This window comes from Brassica napus, chromosome A7 (genome assembly GCF_020379485.1).
Source record: "Brassica napus cultivar Da-Ae chromosome A7, Da-Ae, whole genome shotgun sequence".
Taxonomy (NCBI): Eukaryota; Viridiplantae; Streptophyta; class Magnoliopsida; order Brassicales; family Brassicaceae; genus Brassica; species Brassica napus.
The window spans coordinates 13,435,342-13,456,086 of record NC_063440.1 but is presented as its reverse complement, the minus strand read 5'-3'; the positions used below and the strand labels follow the sequence as shown (position 1 = coordinate 13,456,086).

At 34.4% G+C, this 20,745-nt stretch overlaps 3 protein-coding genes and 1 non-coding gene across 4 annotated transcripts; 2 read left to right on the top strand and 2 right to left on the bottom strand.

Annotated features, from left to right (window-relative positions):
* Positions 1-823: 823 nt before the first annotated feature.
* LOC106356454 (aldehyde oxidase GLOX-like) lies at positions 824-2,717 on the bottom strand. The gene has a single exon (XM_013796213.3). The coding sequence runs from the start codon at positions 2,700-2,702 to the stop codon at positions 1,032-1,034; it is 1,671 nt and encodes a 556-aa protein (XP_013651667.2). The 5' UTR covers positions 2,703-2,717; the 3' UTR covers positions 824-1,031.
* A 12,158-nt stretch (positions 2,718-14,875) lies between these two features.
* On the top strand, positions 14,876-15,935 carry LOC106358263 (V-type proton ATPase subunit c2-like). Its single transcript, XM_048736805.1, has 3 exons — positions 14,876-15,110; positions 15,194-15,479; positions 15,598-15,935. Exons 1-3 carry the CDS (start codon positions 15,032-15,034, stop codon positions 15,728-15,730), a joined length of 498 nt encoding a protein of 165 aa, XP_048592762.1. The 5' UTR covers positions 14,876-15,031; the 3' UTR covers positions 15,731-15,935.
* Positions 15,936-16,093: 158 nt separating this feature from the next.
* TRNAE-CUC lies at positions 16,094-16,166 on the top strand. The gene has a single exon. It is a non-coding gene; the product is annotated as a tRNA-Glu (tRNA).
* A 59-nt stretch (positions 16,167-16,225) lies between these two features.
* On the bottom strand, positions 16,226-19,164 carry LOC106356451 (endoglucanase 2). The gene is made up of 6 exons (XM_013796209.3): positions 18,813-19,164; positions 17,949-18,232; positions 17,267-17,701; positions 17,051-17,189; positions 16,787-16,953; positions 16,226-16,709 (listed from the first exon to the last, which is right to left on the bottom strand). Exons 1-6 carry the CDS (start codon positions 19,054-19,056, stop codon positions 16,377-16,379), a joined length of 1,602 nt encoding a protein of 533 aa, XP_013651663.2. The 5' UTR covers positions 19,057-19,164; the 3' UTR covers positions 16,226-16,376.
* Positions 19,165-20,745: the final 1,581 nt, after the last annotated feature.

Here is a 20,745-nt window from a genome sequence, read left to right as displayed (position 1 = left end):
GTTGAACACATACATGGTATTTGCTCCAGCGGTGAATTCATGAACAGTTGAACACATAAGTAAGAAAGAAAGACATAAAGCGCTTTGGGCGTGAATTCTCCAAATTTATTTTTGGGTTACTCCCCAAACAACCTTATAGCTTGATCAAATATATAAAACTATTTTTCTGTCTAATATATGATGTGAAACTTGAATTGCCGATTTCTTCTAACACACTAGTCTTAAAGTTTTATACGTCAATGAGAATATGACATACAGAGAATGTTTTTTCTTGGCTAAGAGCATCTTTAACCCATAAACCCATTTTGGACACTTATTTTTTATTCTTTTTTTACCTGATTAAAAAAATAAAAATTAAAAACAAACCAATTGCGGGCTGCCACGTGTTAGTGGAGCCTGCAAAACAGAGCAAGACTCGGTGCTTAATTTGGAGTTTTTGGCAACGTTTCTTAGTATATTATGGTGGAGTTCACCCCTAGGCATCCTTTTAAGCACTCCAGTTAATGGTGCTCTAAGGCCAGACATGAAAAAGGAATAACCAATGAACTAATAATCATCGAGTCGAGAGCACACATTCTTATTAGATAAATACTTTCAAATAGCAGTAAATCATATTTGTGAAAAATTAGAATGAAAATATTTAAAAAAAAATAAAATTTGTCAAAAAAATATATTTGAGCTTAGGGTTTAGTGATTATAATTTAGGGGGTTAGCATTTAAGAACTAAAAACTATTATAATTTCAGTAGTTTGTTTTTTTTTTCTTGCAAATTAGTGCTGTTTTGATAATTTTAATTATTGAGTGCAATTTCTTTTATAAACTTTAAAAAGTGTAAGAGATTTGCCATTTTTACTACAACAAATACAATTTTTTTATTAACCAAAAAGTGAAATTTTGTCAATCAAAAGATACACTTCACCCAAGTAAACTTTACAAATTACAAGTCTTCAAATAATTAAAAAGTCATGGTTATGTTTTTGTATTAAAAACATACACAACTTGAAGAGAATAATCAAGCCAATGAATTCGAATCACTGTAACCTTACCCAAATACCTTCACTTGGTACGTTTTCATTCACCAAAAACATCATATAATAACCAGGCGGTGCTATAATCGCCGATCTTGGAGTCCTCACTTGAACCTCATAGTGCTTCGACTTACCAAACAAAGCACCAAAAACAGAACTTGTTCTCTTTACTTTAACATTGTCCAAAACCAAAAGCCTCTGGTTCATCGAAAACGAATGTGTCGTGAACGATGGAAACACCATAGTCACTTTAACTGGACCCTTGATTTTTCCAGAGACCTTAAACTTCACCTTCAAATTCGTCCCATACGTAATCGTTGACTGCGACTTAGGAGACGTAATCTTCGGCCGAAATTTAGCAAACTCCGGTTCTAGGTAAGCCGGAGAGAAAGCTTCCAAGCTCAGCTCGGTCGGGAAAAGCACTCCGGTGAAGTTGTAAAACCCGTGAGGGTTACTTCCTCCGACAAGAACTCTCCCATCACGTAGAAGAATCGCTGTAGAGTGGTACATTCTCGGTATTGTATTCGGGTTAAGCGACTCGAACCTCGAGTTAACCGGATTCTCGGGATGGTACATGTCCGGTACGAATACAGGTTCACGACCAAGCTCCCATGCAGCTGAGCCAGCAGAACCACCGTTGATAAGCAACACATCTCCGTTAGGTAAAAGCGTCATGTCTCCCATGACTCTAGCACGTGGCATCTTCTCAACCATCCATTGAGGATTCTCGTCGTTAATCTTGATCCTCGCACACGTGTCAAGGGCTTTCACGAACGTTCTCTTTCTAAAAGCGAGGATGAACGATCCTTTCGGTGCACCTCCACACACCAAAACCTCCGCGTCAATCTTGTCCGCTTCAAGATTCTTCAACGGTAATAACACCGCTGAGCCAGTGCTAGGGTAACTCCTAGGATCACCGCCGGGAATCGCTGGATAAGTTTTCACCACCTTGTTATTAACATAGTCGAGTAGTATCGCTCGGTTGTTAGCGAATATAAATAGATTTCCATCGGTATTGAGAAAAACGTAAGGATAAAGGTTATTCTCTTCTCCTCTATCATTAGTCTCGGCCAAAAACGGCAAGTCGATAACGTTGGGAGATGTCGTTTTGGGAAAGAACTCGTAGTTGAACTGTCTTTGACCTCCGATAATGATTTGTTTACCGTCGGGAAGAATATGATTAGAGGAGTACCATCTCCTCCTTGCTAAGCCTTTGTTAATCTCGACCCAGTCACATTCTTCGTCACTACAAGGAGTGAATGTTCTCGCTTTTAACTCTCCGTCCCGGTCGCCACCGGTTTGGACAAGAACGCCGTCCGGTCTAAGAGAACCGGAGGAGCACCATGTGTTGGATTGTACAGTTAATGGACGGATGGTGTTTGATTCAACTTTGTATTCAATGGAGTGAGCTGTGCAGTCTATTTTGGAGACTGCGTCTTGTGGGTTGTTACGGCAGTTACCGTTGGGAAGAGAGATGTTTGAGGGTCCGAAGTTGGTTCGGTCGAACATCACGACGCGGTCGTTGGGGAGGAGCTGCATGTGCATAGCGGAGATTCCGACGTTGGAGAGGAGGAGATCCCATTTTCCTCCGGCGGCGAATGTTACGTGACATGTTAGGAGGAGTTGGAGGGATACTTGTAAGAGGGCATAAAATGTTGTGGCTCGTGCTGCCATTTTCGGTTCTTGTTTGATCTTTTGTGTTTTTGTTGTGTTTTGTGATGTAAATGTATCGTGGCTTCTTCGTTTTTATAGTGGTCGATGGGACATCATTAAACGTTATTTTATGTAGTAGTTTAACAAAAAATAATTGTATAATTATTTATTTGTTCCAAAAATGAAAAGTCCAATGTTTTGCTATATTAATTGAGATTTCGTTATCTTTTTGTTTTTGTTTTTCTTGAGGTACCTTTTTTTAGCAAATTTCTTGAGGTACTTGTATCATCCTTTCATTGCATATTTAAATAGCATATCTAGTCAGCGACCATCAAGAAAAAATAGCATATCTTAGCGCCGCTGTATAAGAATTCATGACAGCTAATTTATTTGCCTTGTTTAGTTAGAATCAAAAGTAAAACCTTTTTTTTGAGAAAAATCAAAAGTAAAACTTAATAGGAATTTAAGAAAGTACTCTTCACTAATATATGTGTGTTGATGTTTGTGCATTCACGTAGCAAGTGATAGATTCGTGGAAACAAACAAAATGAACCACATTTCGTTAATTAACTTTATTTGCTATTTCATTTTGATTTGACATCAACTATTTTTTGGATGCATGATTGTATTACAGATATACAGAATATGATTTGTCGTGGAAGGAACATTTTAGATTATTGGATTTACATTATCCTGGAGGGATTTGATACATAATTACAGATTATTTGAGACTATGTGAGATACTTCAAGGACAAGTTAGTTGTGGAGATGCTGTGTTTGACATCAAACATGCTATTAGGGACATAAGTCCCACATCGGATATTAGAAAAGATCCTTAGTAATATATAAGATAGATGAGCCAATCTTTTTATCACCAATTGGTTCTGGTTGGAAGCATATCTACCTTAACATGTTATCAGAGTCCGATTGTTAACATGTTATCAGAGTCCGATCCAAACAATCCAACCCGATCCATTATCGATCCAGTCTAAAGACGCCCCATCGATCCTTATCCAACATTATGAGATTGACGCTCAAAGAGCCATCATCTCGTATAATATATATATATATATATATAAGTTTAGAACTCCAATGGATAGAACCCTCTATTGGACGTGCTCTTCGGAGGATTGGCTCATCTGTTCTCCACTTGATCTAGCTTAGATGGATAGACGACAAAAAAAAAAAACCCTCCATTGGAGGTGCTTTTACTGTTATTTTTTTTGAACCATTTCTTGTTTTGGGTCATACTTTTGCATGAGCCATTTAATAAATTTTCAAATGAAAACCAAAAATTTAGATATCATAGGTGTGCGTTTAGGTTGTTGTGTTATTGAAATCATAGGTGAGCTTTGAAGGTTGCGTATGCGAGAGGATGCTTTGGGTTTCAAAATGGAACGAATCCTGATGAAACAAGTGGCGCTTCATGTATTGAAGAGAATATGTATTAGCTCATGTACATTGAAGAGGACTCAAGTAACATAGGTTGCACGGGTACGTCTATCACTAGCCGTCTCACGTACCGGAGACGTTTGGGAAACGGGGACGGCATTGGGACGGCTCGGAAACGTCCCTATGATTTCTCAAACAATGAGGGGACGGTGTTGTGTATAGGGGACGTTTCGGAACACGTGAATTTAACATTTGGACTTATCAACTGTGTGATATTAGTTGTGAAAGATTAGATGCACAAGGTAGATAGCCAACTTTGCTATAAACTTGAGAGTTGAGAATCTAGAATTTTTTTCATTTCTTTTATAGCTAATTAAAAGCTGCTGAAGAAAATATAGTATATAGGTTGAGGAAATTATTTAACTTTTTCTATAAAAACATATAATTACTGTCACATTCTCTTGCCACATATTATTAGTTTTATTATTTTACAAATTAGCAATGATTTGAAAGTGTTGAAAGTTTCTTGCGACTTTCGCAATATATTTGTTTTTGTTGCAAAAAAGTTGCAATTTAGTGATTTAATATTTATTATAGTTGTGATTTTGCAATAAATATGTAATGAAACTGTAACAAATATTTATTATTGCAAATACAATTATCATAAGAAATTATTAATAAAAATGGACGTTGCAATTTTTCTTGTTGCAATATGACTATTTTCTGCGCATGGTAACTTTTAACAAAATATCCATGCATATAAAATATTCTTCCTTATTGCTTAGAAGTATATTTTTAAAAGCATACATGATAACTTCTTCACACAAGTTTATAACAAATCCTTAGATGTTTATCTATTTGGAAACATTAACTTCAATGTTTTTATGGCCCCGTATATGTAAATGAATATTCCTTCCTTATTGCTTAGATGTCAAATATCGTTCTAAATTGTTTAATTATTGGATTCGTTTCAAAAATTGTTTAATTATTGGATTTTATGTTATCCTTGGTTGACTTGCTATGTTATTTCGATCATTTGTGATACGAATTTGATCGTTAGGCTGCAAGGACAAATTAATGATGGGTGTGCTGTGTCAACATCAAACATGCAGCAATAGATTATACAAGTCAAAGTCCGTTACGTTTTAGTCATCCCAGGGGCTGTTTATCCTGGTTCGTTGCACGTTAATTATTCTGGTCGTCCCATGTTTTCCAATAAATAACTAATTAACAAACATAAAACATTCATGCATACATACAAGGTATTTGCTCCGGTGGCGAAAACTTAACTACATGTAAAGATATATACCTCAGTTTCCAATGATGCAAAGTTAAATTTATCATTACATTTAATTATAATCTCATAAAATTTCTTATTATAGTGAAGATGCATTAGGTGCACAAAAAAAAGGTGCACAAAAAAAGAAAGAAAGTGAAGATGCATTTTTGTAATTTTATTCTAATACAGTTAATTTAAATTATAACTAACTTTTGGTATTGAAAATTAGCCATTTATTTTTAATAGTGCATACGAATACAATATCCATACATTTTTTACTCTAGACTACATATACATTATATTGGCCATGTGTATGTTTACATTTACGAATTAATATTCGTATTTCCGTATCACCAAATCTAATGATTGTTAAATCATGACATTCTGTTCATGAATGCGGTTAATTGACTCTACATTTTTTAATTTTGCTAATAGTGTGCCTCCTATTTTTGCGTCATCACAATTTTCATATGTACATATGCATTTTTTTTTGGTAAACCATATGCATTTTTTTTAATTTGTAATTATTAGATTATGTATCAAGAAGCAATAAATAAGAAGATTTAGTTTTCGGAGCTGTTCATTGTACTAATTCAACTTCCATGCCAGACATATAATTTCAGCTGATCCTACGTACTCCTCTGATCTCCATCATGCAGTAGTCTTAAACTTCTATACATCAATGAGAATATGATATACAGAGAATGTTTTTTTTCTTAGCCAAGGCCATACATGAAAGAAGAGTATCCAATGAATTGATTATCATCGAGTCGAGAACACACATGCTTATTAGATAAATACTTTCAAATAGCAGTAAATCATATTTTGTGACAAAATCAGCATGAAAAGAGAAAAGTCTCATTGATGTATAGAATTTAAAAAAAGAAAAGTCTTAAAATAACATTTAACTTAGAAAAAATATACATTATATATATGAATTTAGGGTTTAGTGATTATAGTTTAAGAGCTACACTTATAGTGAGTATGCTCATCTCAGTATCTTAACAGTAAAATATAATTAGTTTTTATATCTATTATTATTTTATTTAAGTTTTAATTCTTAAAATAAAATTAACCATCAAAACATGACATGTGTTTTTGTAGTACATATATTGCTTTGAGATACAAGTTTTCGTATTTTTTGGTCTCTCTCTATTTTCTGATTTTTTTTAATTATTTTTTGGTGAAAATATTATGTCTAAAAAAATTTCATTGGAGATGCTCTAACGGTTGTGGTCTCGTGGGTATTTTTACATTCTGTTTCTGATCGAAAAAACAGAGCATTTTAAATTTTTTTATTTAAGTCGACAAAATTTAAAATACTTGATAAAACTAAACTACGAAAACATTGCCCTATTTTAACAGAACTTTGTCTTCTGATATTTTTGTCAGATGTGATATTGGCTTTGTCGGAGAAAAAACTTATAAGAATTAAACCCTTTCGATTTTTTATCATGTGGTTTAGCTAGTTTATACATTGATAAGTTATTAGAGATATCCGGATTCAAAGATGCCCCATTACATTTTACTTTGTGGTCATACGAATATAAAGCTATGTTTTAGACATCATTTAATACTCTAATTTTTTTAGCTACACTTCTAATTGAAAATTAGTCTATATCATTTCTATAAACTTGAAATATCTCCGGGTTAATCAAAAAAATTTATTAGAAATAATCACTATTTTGCTTCGGAAAAGGCTTTTAAACAATTTATTAATATTGATATTAAGTGGCTTCTCTCTTTACGATACGTACGTGTTAAAGTTTATATTGCTTATGCCTACGTGCTAACCATTACTCCCTCAACGCATACAGCTTAGACACGGTGGATCATAAGTCATAACATACCCTCTTAAGAGTCTAAACCATTTTTTAAATTAGATTAACATTTGACCCAAAAAATATTAGATTAACATTTTAGCAAAAAATAGAAAATAGATCAACATTCAAAACTATTATTTGCATAGGTGTAAAATCGTTATAAGACAGCGAAATATATATGTTCCGGGCTGGAATAAAAAAATAAAATGAACTGCTTAAAACTAAAATCTTTTTGTTTATTACTTCTTGATACATAATCTAATAATCTATACTATTAAAGCAGGATCCTATTGTCATAATTACCTTAGGGGTATGTTTCCTTCACTAACATTACATGTTTCATTAAGGGCAATTAAGTAATATTAATAACAAATCTATATTGTGTCATTATTTTTGGATCCAGCCCAAATCAAATCTTTCTTGGGCCATTTGGGCCTATTAAAAAATCAGATTCAATTCTCACTTTTTTTTTCCTTTGGGCCATTGAGTCCAAGTTCAAATATTTTTTTTTCAACTATTCTTAATTATTATTTTTTTCTTTTCTTAATATAATTTAAGCATTCATAAAAATAATTGAATTTTTTTATTGAAAAGTATAAATCTTTATTAAAAATATATAATTTTTTAATTAAAATATTAACCCCATAATAAAATTAATTTATCAGAGTTATACCAACTTAATTCATTAAAAAAATAAAGTTTAATTTTTTTAACATAAATAGTCATTTAAAATGAAATACGATAAATAAAGATAAAATTTTTAAGTCTTTTATAAAATAAAACAAAAATATATGAAAATGTGACATTTACTAAATATTTGTCAATTGAAAAAAAAACAAAAATAAATCCGCGCTTTGAAAGCGCGGGTCAAAATCTAGTTACAGAATTAAAACATGTACATGTACATATGAATAATGTGATAACGCAAAAATAGGAGGGACACTATTAGAAACATGAAAAAAATACAGACGACCGCGTTCGTGAATGGAATGTCACTGCACTGGTCAGTCTTTTTTTTTTTTTACATCCATCGATCACTGGTCAATCATTAGATTTGGTGATACGGAAATATAAATATTTATTCATCAAAAACATATAAAATGCATGACATAGTCTAGAGTTTTTTTTTTGATAAAATACATAGTCTAGAGTTCAAATATGTGTATCAATTTACTATAAAATAAATGAAAATATATATAATATATAAGTATGTACATAGTCTATAGTGCTAATATATGTATCAATATTTTATGCAGTACTATAAAAGAAATAGGCATATTTCATATACCAAAAGTTTATTTATGGGATATAACTGAATCTGTCTTGGAATATTATATATATAAAAATTTCACTTCGAATGGTTACGAGGATTACAAATCTTTTTTATAACCGAGTGTCATAGTTTCACCGTAGTGGTTCAGATTAGAGACTGAAGCGAGTAAGGACACTGTCAGAACATCACCATGTGGTTCACTATTATCAGTCTTTAGTCTCGGATGCTGAGGGATCCATATGTAAATTCTCCAGTGATCGGATTTTAAATTCAAGTGACAAAACTTACAGCCATGAACCTTTTACCACCAAAGGTAGAAGTCCTCGTTAAGGATTACAAATCTAGTGCGAGGATTACAACTCTAGTGATAAACTTAACTTTGCATCGTTGGAATTCGAGTATATATGTTTACATGTAGTTAACTTTGCACCGCTAGAGCAAGTACTATGTACTAGGTTAAGACCCGCGCCTTGCGCGGCATGAATATTATATATATAAATTATTTTATATATTATATGTTTATAACATATTATGAAATAATAAATATATATTGAATAAAAAAGTCATTATCTACTACTTATATAATTAAATTGGTGCGAACATATAAATAAATTTTATAAATCGAAAAAATATTTTTTCTATTTGATATGATATATAATTAAATTTAAATGATAGTAACATATATGGTATATTTTAATATTAATATTTATCAGATGATGCTTTTTGCTCATATTTTTTTTTATCATTTGTATTTGTTATAACAAAAAGTCTAAATTAGTGATAACAGAATTTGCAATGTGGAATTAATGGTTTAAGTAATTTATAATATTTAAAAAAATTAAGTTGTCAATATTTTTTCAAATTTTTTATCAAAAAAATGTTCAAAGTAAATTTCAAAATTAAGATATTTATGTATTTTATATGGCATATAGTTTAATTTAAAATGATACATATATTTATATATCTTTTATTTTTGATACTTATTAAATGAGACTTTCAACTTATATTAGTTTTTAATTATTTGTATCATGTCATAACAAAAGTTTTAAATCACAGATCACAAAATTTGAATGTGGAACTTTTAACAGTTTTAGTAATTTATACTCGTTTTTATAAATTCAAAATATAATATATAAATAATTTTTTTAAATTTTTTATTATATGGTTACTATAATTGTTTAATTTATTTTAATAGCTTAAAATTAAACAAATATAATTATAATACACACTTATTTTTATCAAATCTTTATTATTCAAAATCATTAATTGTCATATATACTTTAGTCACATTAGGCAATTCTGTAATGTTATTTAGGGAAATAATGAAGCACATTAATAATGTATTTACTTTGGTTTAATAAAAAGCTTATTATATATTTAGATGGACCAACCTATTTCTCTAAGGATTCTAAGAATCATTCTAGTGATGACATGTGACTACAAAAAATGTTGCAATGCTTCTCAAATAATATATAAGGGATATGTACATGTGTACTATCTCTTTTCACTTTCCTATATTTATTGATTTTTATTAATTGAGAAACTTTTATTCCGCTTTCCACGGATAAAGCCATCCGCATTGGTCACTTTATAGATCAGTCTCTCTTGTGCTTAGAAAGAAAAAGAAGGTAGTCTTTCATCTAATAAATCAATTAAAAAGAAGTATAATAGAAGGAGAATGAAAATTTTTAACAATCGATCGCATGAGATCAAACATTTTGAAAACACCCAGGGACTTTTTTGAATGGTTTGATCTTTCTAAGAGCATTTAATTTTAGTACATAAAATAAATTATTCTGAAAATAGAAGTATAATATGCTGGGAGAGATGGTGGAGAAACCCGAAAAAGCAGATCGGTTTGAGGGCTCCGACGTCCGGCCGGCGCGTGAGCGCGCGTACCGTCGCCGGAGCCTCTCGATCTTCCACCGAGTGATTTTCTATGGCTTCTCATACTTATCCTCTCCCTATCGCCTTGTCGAAGCTCTGGTCCGGGCCGTGTCCTTTGTCATCACCTCCGGGGGTGATCCGTCACCAGTGGAGGCGCTGAGTTTGGAGCAACGACGTGAGCGGGTGGAGGTTGGGGGTGGTGAAGCCGGTAGTTTCGAGTAGTCTTAGTTTTCTGGGAGGTGGAGGCTTCTAGAGCTCCATCAACGCCGGCCTTGTTACCGGGAGGCGGAGGCTTCCTCTGCTCCGCTTTCGCCGGCTCTTGTCTCCAGGGTGTGAAGGTTGTTCTGTGCCTTGCACCGCCGGCTAGTGGTCTTTTATTTCAGTTTTTAGGTTGCTTTCTTAGTTTCTAGCGATGTCGGGTTGGTTTGGCCGGAGGAACTCTCGTCGGAGGATGATTGACGCTCCCCGGTGGTAACTGGGTGATGGTTTGCGGTAAGCTTGAACGTCGGTGGTGGTGTTTAACAGTGACGGATTTGCTCTCCTTGCGATTGATGCTATCCGATTTTAGAAACTCCGTCTTGAGGGCGTTAGCGGTGATGATGTTGTGGAGCTTTGAGCTTGGGTGTGTACCGGTGGATCGATCATGGGAGATGGCACCGGTGTTTCGATTGTTGCGGGTTTCCGGCGTGGATCGAAGCGGTTGAGCGTGAGAGCGGCGCCTCCGTTTTGGTAGCTAGGGATTCCGTTTTTTTTTGGGCTTATGGGCCATGTTTGTGTGGAGTAGGGATGCTCTTTGTTGGGCTTTGTAATAGTTGGGCTTGCTCCATATCTATATATATAAAGAAATGTTCGCCTCTCTCCCGTGAAGCCACATCATCAATTCGTGCGTTCTGGGAGTGACACGTGTCCCATTTTATATTTAGAGCCAAAATAAATGAATGCAGTTAAGGGTAATTGAACCCAGCACCTCTAGCACTGGTAATTTCTCTTAGAACCACTAGGCTAAAGGCACTTTTTATAAATATTTGGCCGCGAAAATACTTATTATCGTGTCAGCTAGAAGCCCATGCTTCTTCTGCTTGTGGCCAGGGCCGACACTGAACTGACGTCAAGATGAAGGTCGTGAAGTTAAAAACTTTGCTCCAAACAGTTTTGCAATGTTTCCAACCTTTATAACTTGATGCATACTCCCTCCGTTCCTAAATGATTTATGTTTTAGAAAAATATTTTGTTTCTAAAAGATTCATATTTTACATTTTCAATGTATGTAATAATGGAAAATTGTAAATTTCAGAAACATTAATTGTGTTTACTGAATTTTGATTGGTTAAAAATCATAGGAAATCACTAAACACAGAAAATCATACATTTATTATCAAAATTTTAAGTGTTTTCTTAATAAGTGTGAAAATTTTAAAACATAGATTATTTAGGAACAAAGGGAGTATAATATATATCAAAATACATTTGTTGTACACGCTTTTATTAGTTTTGCTTTTAAAAGAAAGTAGTTACAGTTATAAATGTTTTATGCCAGTGAAGTAATGGTTAAAAAATCTCTATACATATGTCATTTTAAAATAACACCCAACTTTTATATATAGTCAATACATATGTCCATGTTATATTCTAGACTAAATATTTTCTCTTTTAAAAATATAGAAAACAATTTTTTTAGTCTACAAGCAAATGTTGTAGAGCAAGTATGCATTATACAAAATAATATATATTTAAAATCCATACACAAAAACATAAAATTTGTTATATGCCTCTTTCTGACACATGCACACTCCACTATGAATAAGAATTAAAAAAAAAACAGTATTGTCATCAAACTTTATCACAAATCCACATTTGTACATCTATAATTATGAGTTGTACAATTAGTTAATTTGATACAATACCAAAGCAAGAATAATCGAAAAACAACTATACCACCGCATACTAATAAATAAGACATAACAGATAACCAAATTCTTGAATCTTAAAACAAATTTCAACTCGAGCATTTAGTGAATATCAAATTAACTAATATTCCGCCCGTAGGGCGGACCTACCCTAGTTTTAAATAAAATTATTGATGGAAAAAAAAAAGATGGTGGAGAAACCGAATACTTCAAATGCTTTAAGATCAAATTTATCGGCAAGTTCCTAGGGAATTGAGAAACCGATTAGGAATTAAAAAATGAGATGTCATTCAAATAAGGTAAAACAAATCTTTTACTTGGTTAAAAAAATAAAACATAACTTAGTTATTATCATACTAAACTTTTTATTTTCGATACCTACATAGTTTTATATTGATGGAGTTGCTCTTATATATCAAACAAACTATCTCATAAATAAAATATTATTATTTTGTGTAATTTAATTAATAATTAAATTTTAACCCGTAAAAATAAAGTGAACAAGTCGCCGTGCAACATATTAAAAGTATCTCTCACGTTTTGTTGAATTTCTTTGATGAGATCCTCATGTGCTTCTCTCATCAGCTTTTACAAAGTTTTATACCTTTTTAGCATTTAGATATTGTCTTACAAATTTTAACTGGGATTGCCTTAAGGGCATAGTTAGTGGTGGGTGTCTGTAACTGAGTCTCTAGACATTATATTTTTAAATCAGTCGTTTGTGTAATTAAAATTTAAAGCTTAAAGTAATTATGTACTTTTTAAAGCTCAAAAAGAGTAGATATGTACCAATGCTAGAATGCCAGGTGGACTTATGGTGTCTCATCAATTTGGAAGAGTATTTTCACGGAGAAATGATATTTCCTTTTTATTATCTCTCACATTTTTTGTTATTTTATTATTATTATTTTCTGAGAAAAACTCATGAGAAAAAACACACCGTTGATATTCTATAGCATTACGTCATATTGGATTTCTAACCACTTTAATATTGATAGTTTTTTATGTATTTTAGTTAAAAGTTGAATTTTAAATCACAAAACTTCATGTAACCCCGTAGAAAATAACATGTGTAAAATAATATCATTTTTTTTTTGTTGAAATTCTCTGCACTTTACTTGTTTCTCTAACACAACTTTTTAAATATATTCTATGTTTTTTTGGTAAAATGTTAAATTACTATATCAAGTTTTAATTTTTTTTACAGAAACACAGAGAAAACAAGAAGCAGAACGCATAAATGAAATTAAACAGAGCACCTAGAGATAAGGAGACTCTATTACGACAGACTATGGTCCTAAAGGCACATTGGAGTAAGCGTAGCGTCGATGGCCCAAGGAAAATGTATGAGCAGAGTGAGACCCCAGTTGCCGCGAGTACCTGGAGAGAAAAGCGGCTCAAACCTTGAAGCAACGAGTAAAACCTACAGTTTCTGAGAACCTCAAACATCAATACTTTCACCAAGAAACACATCACAGAGCAACCAACTCATTCAAAATCGCATCACCTTTAACACGAGGAGGAATCCACTGACAAACGGTGCCGTCGTTCGAGACAGAGAACTAGAGATTGCTGTCACCTACCCTCCAATCTCGGAACCGTATACACCCATTTAACCCACTGCACACGCAGAGCAGTGGGACATGTCGAGCACACCTCTCCGGAAGATGTCATATCTACAGATTATTTGTTCTGAAAGTATCTTCACTTGATTTTACCTTTGTTATCAAAAATTAGTTTTATGCCCTGTTCGAAAACGCGGCCGCCTAGCCGAATAGGCGACCGCCTAGACGCTCGACGGTAGAGAACCGTGGCGCTTTAGACCAATTCGGTCCATAAAATCGGACCCACATAAAATCGGCCGCCTAGTCTGATAAACCGGACAAAACCCGATTTTTAACCGATTTAATTCCCGTGTAAATTTTAAACTGTCGGTGAGCTTTGGGTTATCTAAAGCCCACATACACATTAGAGCAACAGAGAAATATGTATATTTATAGAGTACTTGCCGAGTAACTTTTGTTTGTTCTCTCCGTTGTAGGATATTGTCAATTCTTAGATTTTTGCATTTTTAATTTCTTATTTATTGGGGGGATTTTTAAGACAAAACAAATTTAAAATATGTCAAACGTACTACTAGTTCACTTTCCTTTCATGAAATAAACATTTTAATACTATGTTAGATGAAAGGTTGCAGTGGAATTACATACTATTATAATATTTTTGATGAAGTCTGTTTAATATTTACACATGTATCATATGTATATATATTTTTAATAATGGATTTTGTTAGAGATAGATAGTAGTATAAATTCAATATACAGATATTATGTTATATTTGCACCATATATCTAATTTTAATATTAAATTAAATAAAATTATATAAAAACTAGGCCCTGCGTATACCCTGCTTAATCTCCGATTTTTCGGTAACTCGCTAGGTCCGGGATCGCCGCCCGACTAGCGCCTAGCGTAGTTTCGAACATGGGTTTTATGTAACTGTTACAAAAAAATCAGTGATTTGTTGAAAATATAACGAAAAAAGAAACTGCACTTTCCAATTGTTCAGGCATCATGAATGCACAACGACTTGTACCCGATAATAAATTGGTATGGTTCGGTTTAGGTGGAGAGGTAACTAATTTAAGTACGGTTTAATTTGACACGCCGGCTTACACGCCGGCAATTTACTAAACCAATCATTGTCGACATAAGTTTGATCTCTCTCTCTCAAATCGTTTCTTCGCGATCGGATCTCATCGGAAGAGACGCACAATTCACGACGAGCGATGGCTTCAGGTTTCAGCGGCGATGAAACTGCTCCCTTCTTCGGATTCCTCGGCGCCGCCGCCGCTCTCGTTTTCTCCTGTAACACCAAATCCTTCTTTCAGCACATCTCTAATTGAATGAATCCACGGTTTGGGTTTTTGATCTCATCCGTTTTTTGTCAGGCATGGGAGCAGCGTACGGGACAGCAAAGAGCGGGGTCGGTGTGGCGTCGATGGGTGTGATGAGACCAGAGCTTGTAATGAAATCGATTGTTCCGGTCGTTATGGCTGGTGTGTTAGGTATCTACGGTCTCATCATTGCTGTCATCATCAGTACTGGAATCAACCCAAAGGCCAAGTCTTACTATCTCTTCGACGGCTACGCTCATCTCTCTTCCGGTCTCGCTTGTGGTCTCGCCGGTCTCTCCGCCGGTATGGCTATTGGCATCGTCGGCGATGCCGGTGTTAGGTAATTGAAACAAACTAGTTCAGAAAAAGATTGGATCTTTCGTGTTAGAGATGTTGTTTAGAGCTTAAAAGGTTGAATCTTTTTTTTTACTTTTATGTTTGGTCTTTGTGTGTTGCAGAGCGAATGCACAACAGCCAAAGCTGTTTGTGGGAATGATTCTGATTCTCATCTTTGCTGAAGCACTTGCGCTGTACGGTCTCATTGTTGGTATCATCCTCTCTTCTCGTGCTGGTCAGTCTAGAGCCGAGTGAAGTCATAAAGTCTTTTCGTTATGTGCGAAACCCTTGTCATGTTTTTTATATATTTCACTTCTTTTTTTTGTGGCACTGTGAGTTTTTTGCTTTTCTCATGAAAAAACAAGCAGACATATCATTTGAATTTGGTTCTAAATATTTTTTTTTAATTTGCACACTGTAAGAAACACACCAATAAGTAATAAATATGATGATTCAGTGATTTTATTCTTTTAGAATTTAGACTGAAACCATGGCTTATTGTTTTGATCATTCATCTATTGATATGAAAAAAAACTGATTGTGTATGCTTGACATTTTCTTTGATGTCAATTCATCGATTATATTGATGATGGTAGAAACGCACCCAATGTTCACCTATCCGTTGTAGTCTAGCTGGTCAGGATACTCGGCTCTCACCCGAGAGACCCGGGTTCGAGTCCCCGCAACGGAGTTTTTTTTTTGCTTTCCCTTTTTTAGTCTGGTAGAACATGTTCCGAAGAAGAAGAACAGTGAACAAACAGGAGACATTTACCATTATACCATATGCTATACAAAACCACATACATTATTCAACCATGTTCGTACATATACATACATAGATAGAATAAAACAAATAAGATGTCTTAATGTGATTCTAATTAAAACAACTTCAATAAAGATCTCATTTAAAAGATTCTACCGATGAAGATCTAGTAACCAAACTAGACAAAAGACCAACCACAAGCGCACTGTTATAAGTACTCGGCTCATTCTGCATTGAATTGTTCCTCGCATCAATAAACGTCTCGTTCAGAAACGGTCCACCAACAAGTGCACCATAAGCCACGTTAGGGTTCGGTTCCTCCGAGTTAAGCCACTTGAATCCATCTTTACATCCTGTGTTTGCATCACCTGGTATCGAAGCTCCTCGATGATGCACAAACTCTGGATATTTATCACCATAACCCACCAAATAGCTCATTGTCTCTGGATTCTTCCCTAGCATGTAATCAGCCTGCAATGTGTAAATATGAAACTATATAGTATATCTAAGAGGTTATGAGTTTAGCTTAATGGAATATTATAAAGAACCTGGGATCTGGCGAATTTTCTGAGATCTGATGGTTTAAAGGATGTGTCACCACAAGATAGTTTATCAACACCGGATGTGAGCATGTAGTCACTGTAAAGTGTGGCTAAAAATGCTGAGGACACAGGATGTTGCAGTGCATTCCATTCAGCAACCCATATAAGACCACCTTGAAAAAAAAAATCAACAAATATTCAGAGAATTATATGAAATTCTACATCATGAGTGAAAGTATGATATAATGAGAGATGTAAGAGAGATTATACCATCAGTTCTACTAGATGTAGCTGTTGGAGAGTCTGGTATGAGCCCACACATGACAGCTTCTGCTGTTTCTTTATAACCTTCAAGTCCTTTGCTTCCTGATAGGCCCTTTTTGAAGAAGGTTAATCTTGATAATAGTACCTGCAACGGTATATATAAATCAGTAAATGTTATGTAAGAACATAATGATTTATAAGAAAGTGCATTATCTCTAATACGTGTGTTCCTGGAAGCTTGTTGTCCCAACTAAACCATGTCGGACTTCCAAAATTTCCAAACTCATCTCCATTTTTAGACACAAAGTCGAGGTATGTTTTGTCCTCTGTCGCATGGTACAACCATGAAGCTGCCCAAAGAAGCTCATCTCCGTAGCCTGTGGAGTTGTAATAACTCTGAACCTCAGGTATGTTGACACTGTAAGATGCCCTGTTGTTATCGGCGAAATCGAACAACTGCTTGGCGTGTTTGAGAAGCGTGCCTGAATATTTGGTATCACTTTCTTTAAAGACTAGAGATGCTGCAGCCATGGCTGCTGCTGTTTCTGCAGCAACCTCAGTCCCTGGAGTATCTGCATCAATCTTGGTGAGAGTTCTCTTTCTTGACATTGTTTCTGGCCTATCCCAACATTTATGATCAGTCTCCGGATCTCCCACCTTAATAAAAAATGAATAATATGAAAATGGCCGGATCTATGATTTTAGAGGCCATAAATATTTTTATTAAAAACTAACAATTTTTTTCAATATAATTTCTATAACTATATATATAACCTCCAAAAAAATTTAAGACCCAAATCCTATGTTTCACTGGGATATGTCCAAATCCGATCTTGAAAATGAGTATTCTAATGGTTTTGAAACGTGACAAGTTATGAAAGATTCATCATCTTGATCATTGTACCTGAATGTAGAGGACGTTTGGAGAAGGATGGGCATTGATGAGGAAATCGGTGGTCCACTTTAGAGAGTCTTTAGCAGGATCAAGTTGGTCGAGGGAGTCCATGTGGTCGCCGTACTCGAGAATGGACCAGGAGAGAAGAGTGGCAGTGAAAGCCATAGGGAAGCCAAACTTCATGTGATCTCCAGCATCGTATAAACCTTTGGAAAGGTCAAGACTCGCTTCACTTCCATCTTTAAGACCTGAATCTCCTCTCCAAGGTATTTTGTTGTTCTCCAGCTTACCAGCTTCATCAAAAAAAAGCCAAGAATCATGCGTAGAACTAAGTTTAGCAAAAATCAAAACCAAATAATCACATTAAAGATGTAACTTGCGTTATAAGAAACCCCAAAAATTCAAAGTTTGTAACTAATAAACAGAGCCGGTCCTGAGAGCATGATTAATGGAGGTTCTTAGAGTGGGGTTTTTAGCGGAATATAATAAACTATTTCTTTAACTATTAACCTAAAAAGCTAAGAACCAGCTCTTAAATAAGATATTTAAGAGCCGGTTCTTAGCTTTTTTTTAGTTAAAAGTTAAGAAAAAAAAGTTAAGAAACAGTTTTTTATATTCCCGTAAAAACTCCACTCTAAGAACATCTCATTAATCATGTTCTGAGATTTCGAGATAAAACATTCGTTCTAGCCTTCACAAATTTTAGTGGTTAATATGTATAGATCATTTGATTCCCAAATTGATAATACAATATACATACTAATCGTATAACCTTCATTTCGTAATTGTTTCAAACCTAATTTCACGAATGAAATTAAAAATAAAATAAATAAATGAAGGAGGAAAATGAATCAAGAATGGAGGATGAATTACATTTCTGAATATCGAAGAACTGCATGGCGATCTTGAGAGCATCAGCGTACTTCTTATCAGTGGAGCCAGGAGCGACATCATCGGAATGGTTTGCTCTATGTCTGATGGTGAAAACGACGGCGAGCACTACAGCGATCACCACGATGATCCCGAGGAACCAACAACAACAACAACATCTCGATCCTGATTTCGCCACCATTTTTTCTCCTCCTTTGGATCGATCCCAATGTCTATGGACATGCATTTAGGGGATTGCTAGATTTACGGATTACAATAACTGATTTTCGCTAAAAATAGGAATATTTTGGAAATGTGAGAGAGAGAGAGAACGGACACTGATCAAACCAGTAATTACGCGGGATGATGATATTTATTTCAGACATTTCGCTGTTATTACTGAAGTACCCTTTCTTGGAAAGGAAGCATTGTTGCCAGTACAATGTCTCAATTGGAGGTTGCGTTGATTTTTGATATTTTATCATTTTTGGGTGAAAAGTTTAATACTTTCACCTGTAAAATTCATTACGAGTCAGCTTCAAAGACATTGTCTGATTTTTTATATATAATTGTTATGGGAAACACATACTCCTATTTCTTAACAGTTGAAACTATAGTCAGTCCAAACCATGGCGTTTGAGAAAAGTAGCTGCTAAAATTGTATTATTTGATTGTGCCGATTGACTTTAACCCATCAATATGCAGTCCAGATCCATATCTTCGGTTGTTTTTTGGAGTTCTTGACATTATATCCATAATTTTGGTCAGGTGTAGAGTTATATTCGGGACAACCTTTCCACTTTACTACTAGACTATCATCATCAGTTTGATTATAACTTTAGTTGTTGTGATGATCTGATACTTTATCCTATTTTAGAAAAAGACGTAATCTTATCTTATTAAGAAACACCAATAAAAAGCTAGCGGGGATCGTAAGTTGGATTTAGGAGTAGCAGCAATGAGATACGGAATCAAGTAAAGTGGAATCAATATACATATCGTTCCTTGGATTCAAGTGTGCTTCACTTGAATCCCGCTAGACTTTACTTACTCTGTTGTGCACATAACTTGAAGAATTTTATATAGTCTATAGAGTTATATATTTCATAATCATTTGTGGTTTGATGTTGCTGTTTACCACATATTCTGTTGATTATTCCTCTTTATCAGGTGTACGTGAAACAACGGCTGGATGGTTTCTAACAAGAGCACTTGTGTATGACTCTCTTCTCTTCCATTGAGGTAACTAAAACAGAGAGAGAGAGAGTGTGTGTGTAGTACATGTAATCCATTGGAATTCTATCTCACTGCATTTTCCTCCTTTTCACAAGGAACTACAAATGTTTATGGTTCTTTCTTTAGACCGTATTTTATTTTTTCGATAAGGGTCCTAAAAACTGGACTAATTCCGGAGACCAGAGACAAGAGCCGGTTGTTTAATCTCCTCCCAACGGGAATCGAACCTACAAAGCCAAACTTCCACAAAACCACTAGGCCAACCCCCTTGGTAGTCTTAGACCATATGTTGCAAAGCACGAAAATGAAATTGACCGCTACTTGGTTGAGCTAAGGACCAAAGCAGTAGATATGGGCAGTGATATACTGTAGAAAGGCAGTGTGCTATGGACAAACAAGATTGACAGAGATCCTGGAATTGGCAGCTCTTCAATCAACACCAAAAACAACTAAGCATGCATCACTTACGTTTTAATTATCTTCCAAAAGTTTTATGATACTACACATGTTTCTGATTTTTCATATCTAAACATAAGAAAAGAAGCAGATTCCACCTGAAGAAAAGGAACAGAAACAACTGGATCTTAAGGTGGCGCGCCAAGCAGCTTCTGTCCACAACAACCCAAGAAACCAAGAGAGGCAAAACACAGCGTGTGACAAACCAAACTCACTCCTCTCCTCCACAATCATCGCCTTCAAC

Bases quoted from the DNA above. Each gene is read 5' to 3' on its own strand.
- LOC106356451 (XM_013796209.3), bottom strand. From the start codon at position 19,056: ATGCATGTCCATAGACATTGGGATCGATCCAAAGGAGGAGAAAAAATG. The intron at 17,702-17,948 runs GTACAATGATCA...TTTTTTATTAAG, and splicing joins CAAACGTCCTCTACATTCAG to GTGGGAGATCCGGAGACTGA. The intron at 16,954-17,050 runs GTATAATCTCTC...TTTTTTTTCAAG, and splicing joins TACATCTAGTAGAACTGATG to GTGGTCTTATATGGGTTGCT.
- LOC106356454 (XM_013796213.3), bottom strand. From the start codon at position 2,702: ATGGCAGCACGAGCCACAACATTTTATGCCCTCTTACAAGTATCCCTC.
- LOC106358263 (XM_048736805.1), top strand. From the start codon at position 15,032: ATGGCTTCAGGTTTCAGCGGCGATGAAACTGCTCCCTTCTTCGGATTC. The intron at 15,111-15,193 runs GTAACACCAAAT...GTTTTTTGTCAG, and splicing joins CGCCGCTCTCGTTTTCTCCT to GCATGGGAGCAGCGTACGGG. The intron at 15,480-15,597 runs GTAATTGAAACA...TGTGTGTTGCAG, and splicing joins GTCGGCGATGCCGGTGTTAG to AGCGAATGCACAACAGCCAA.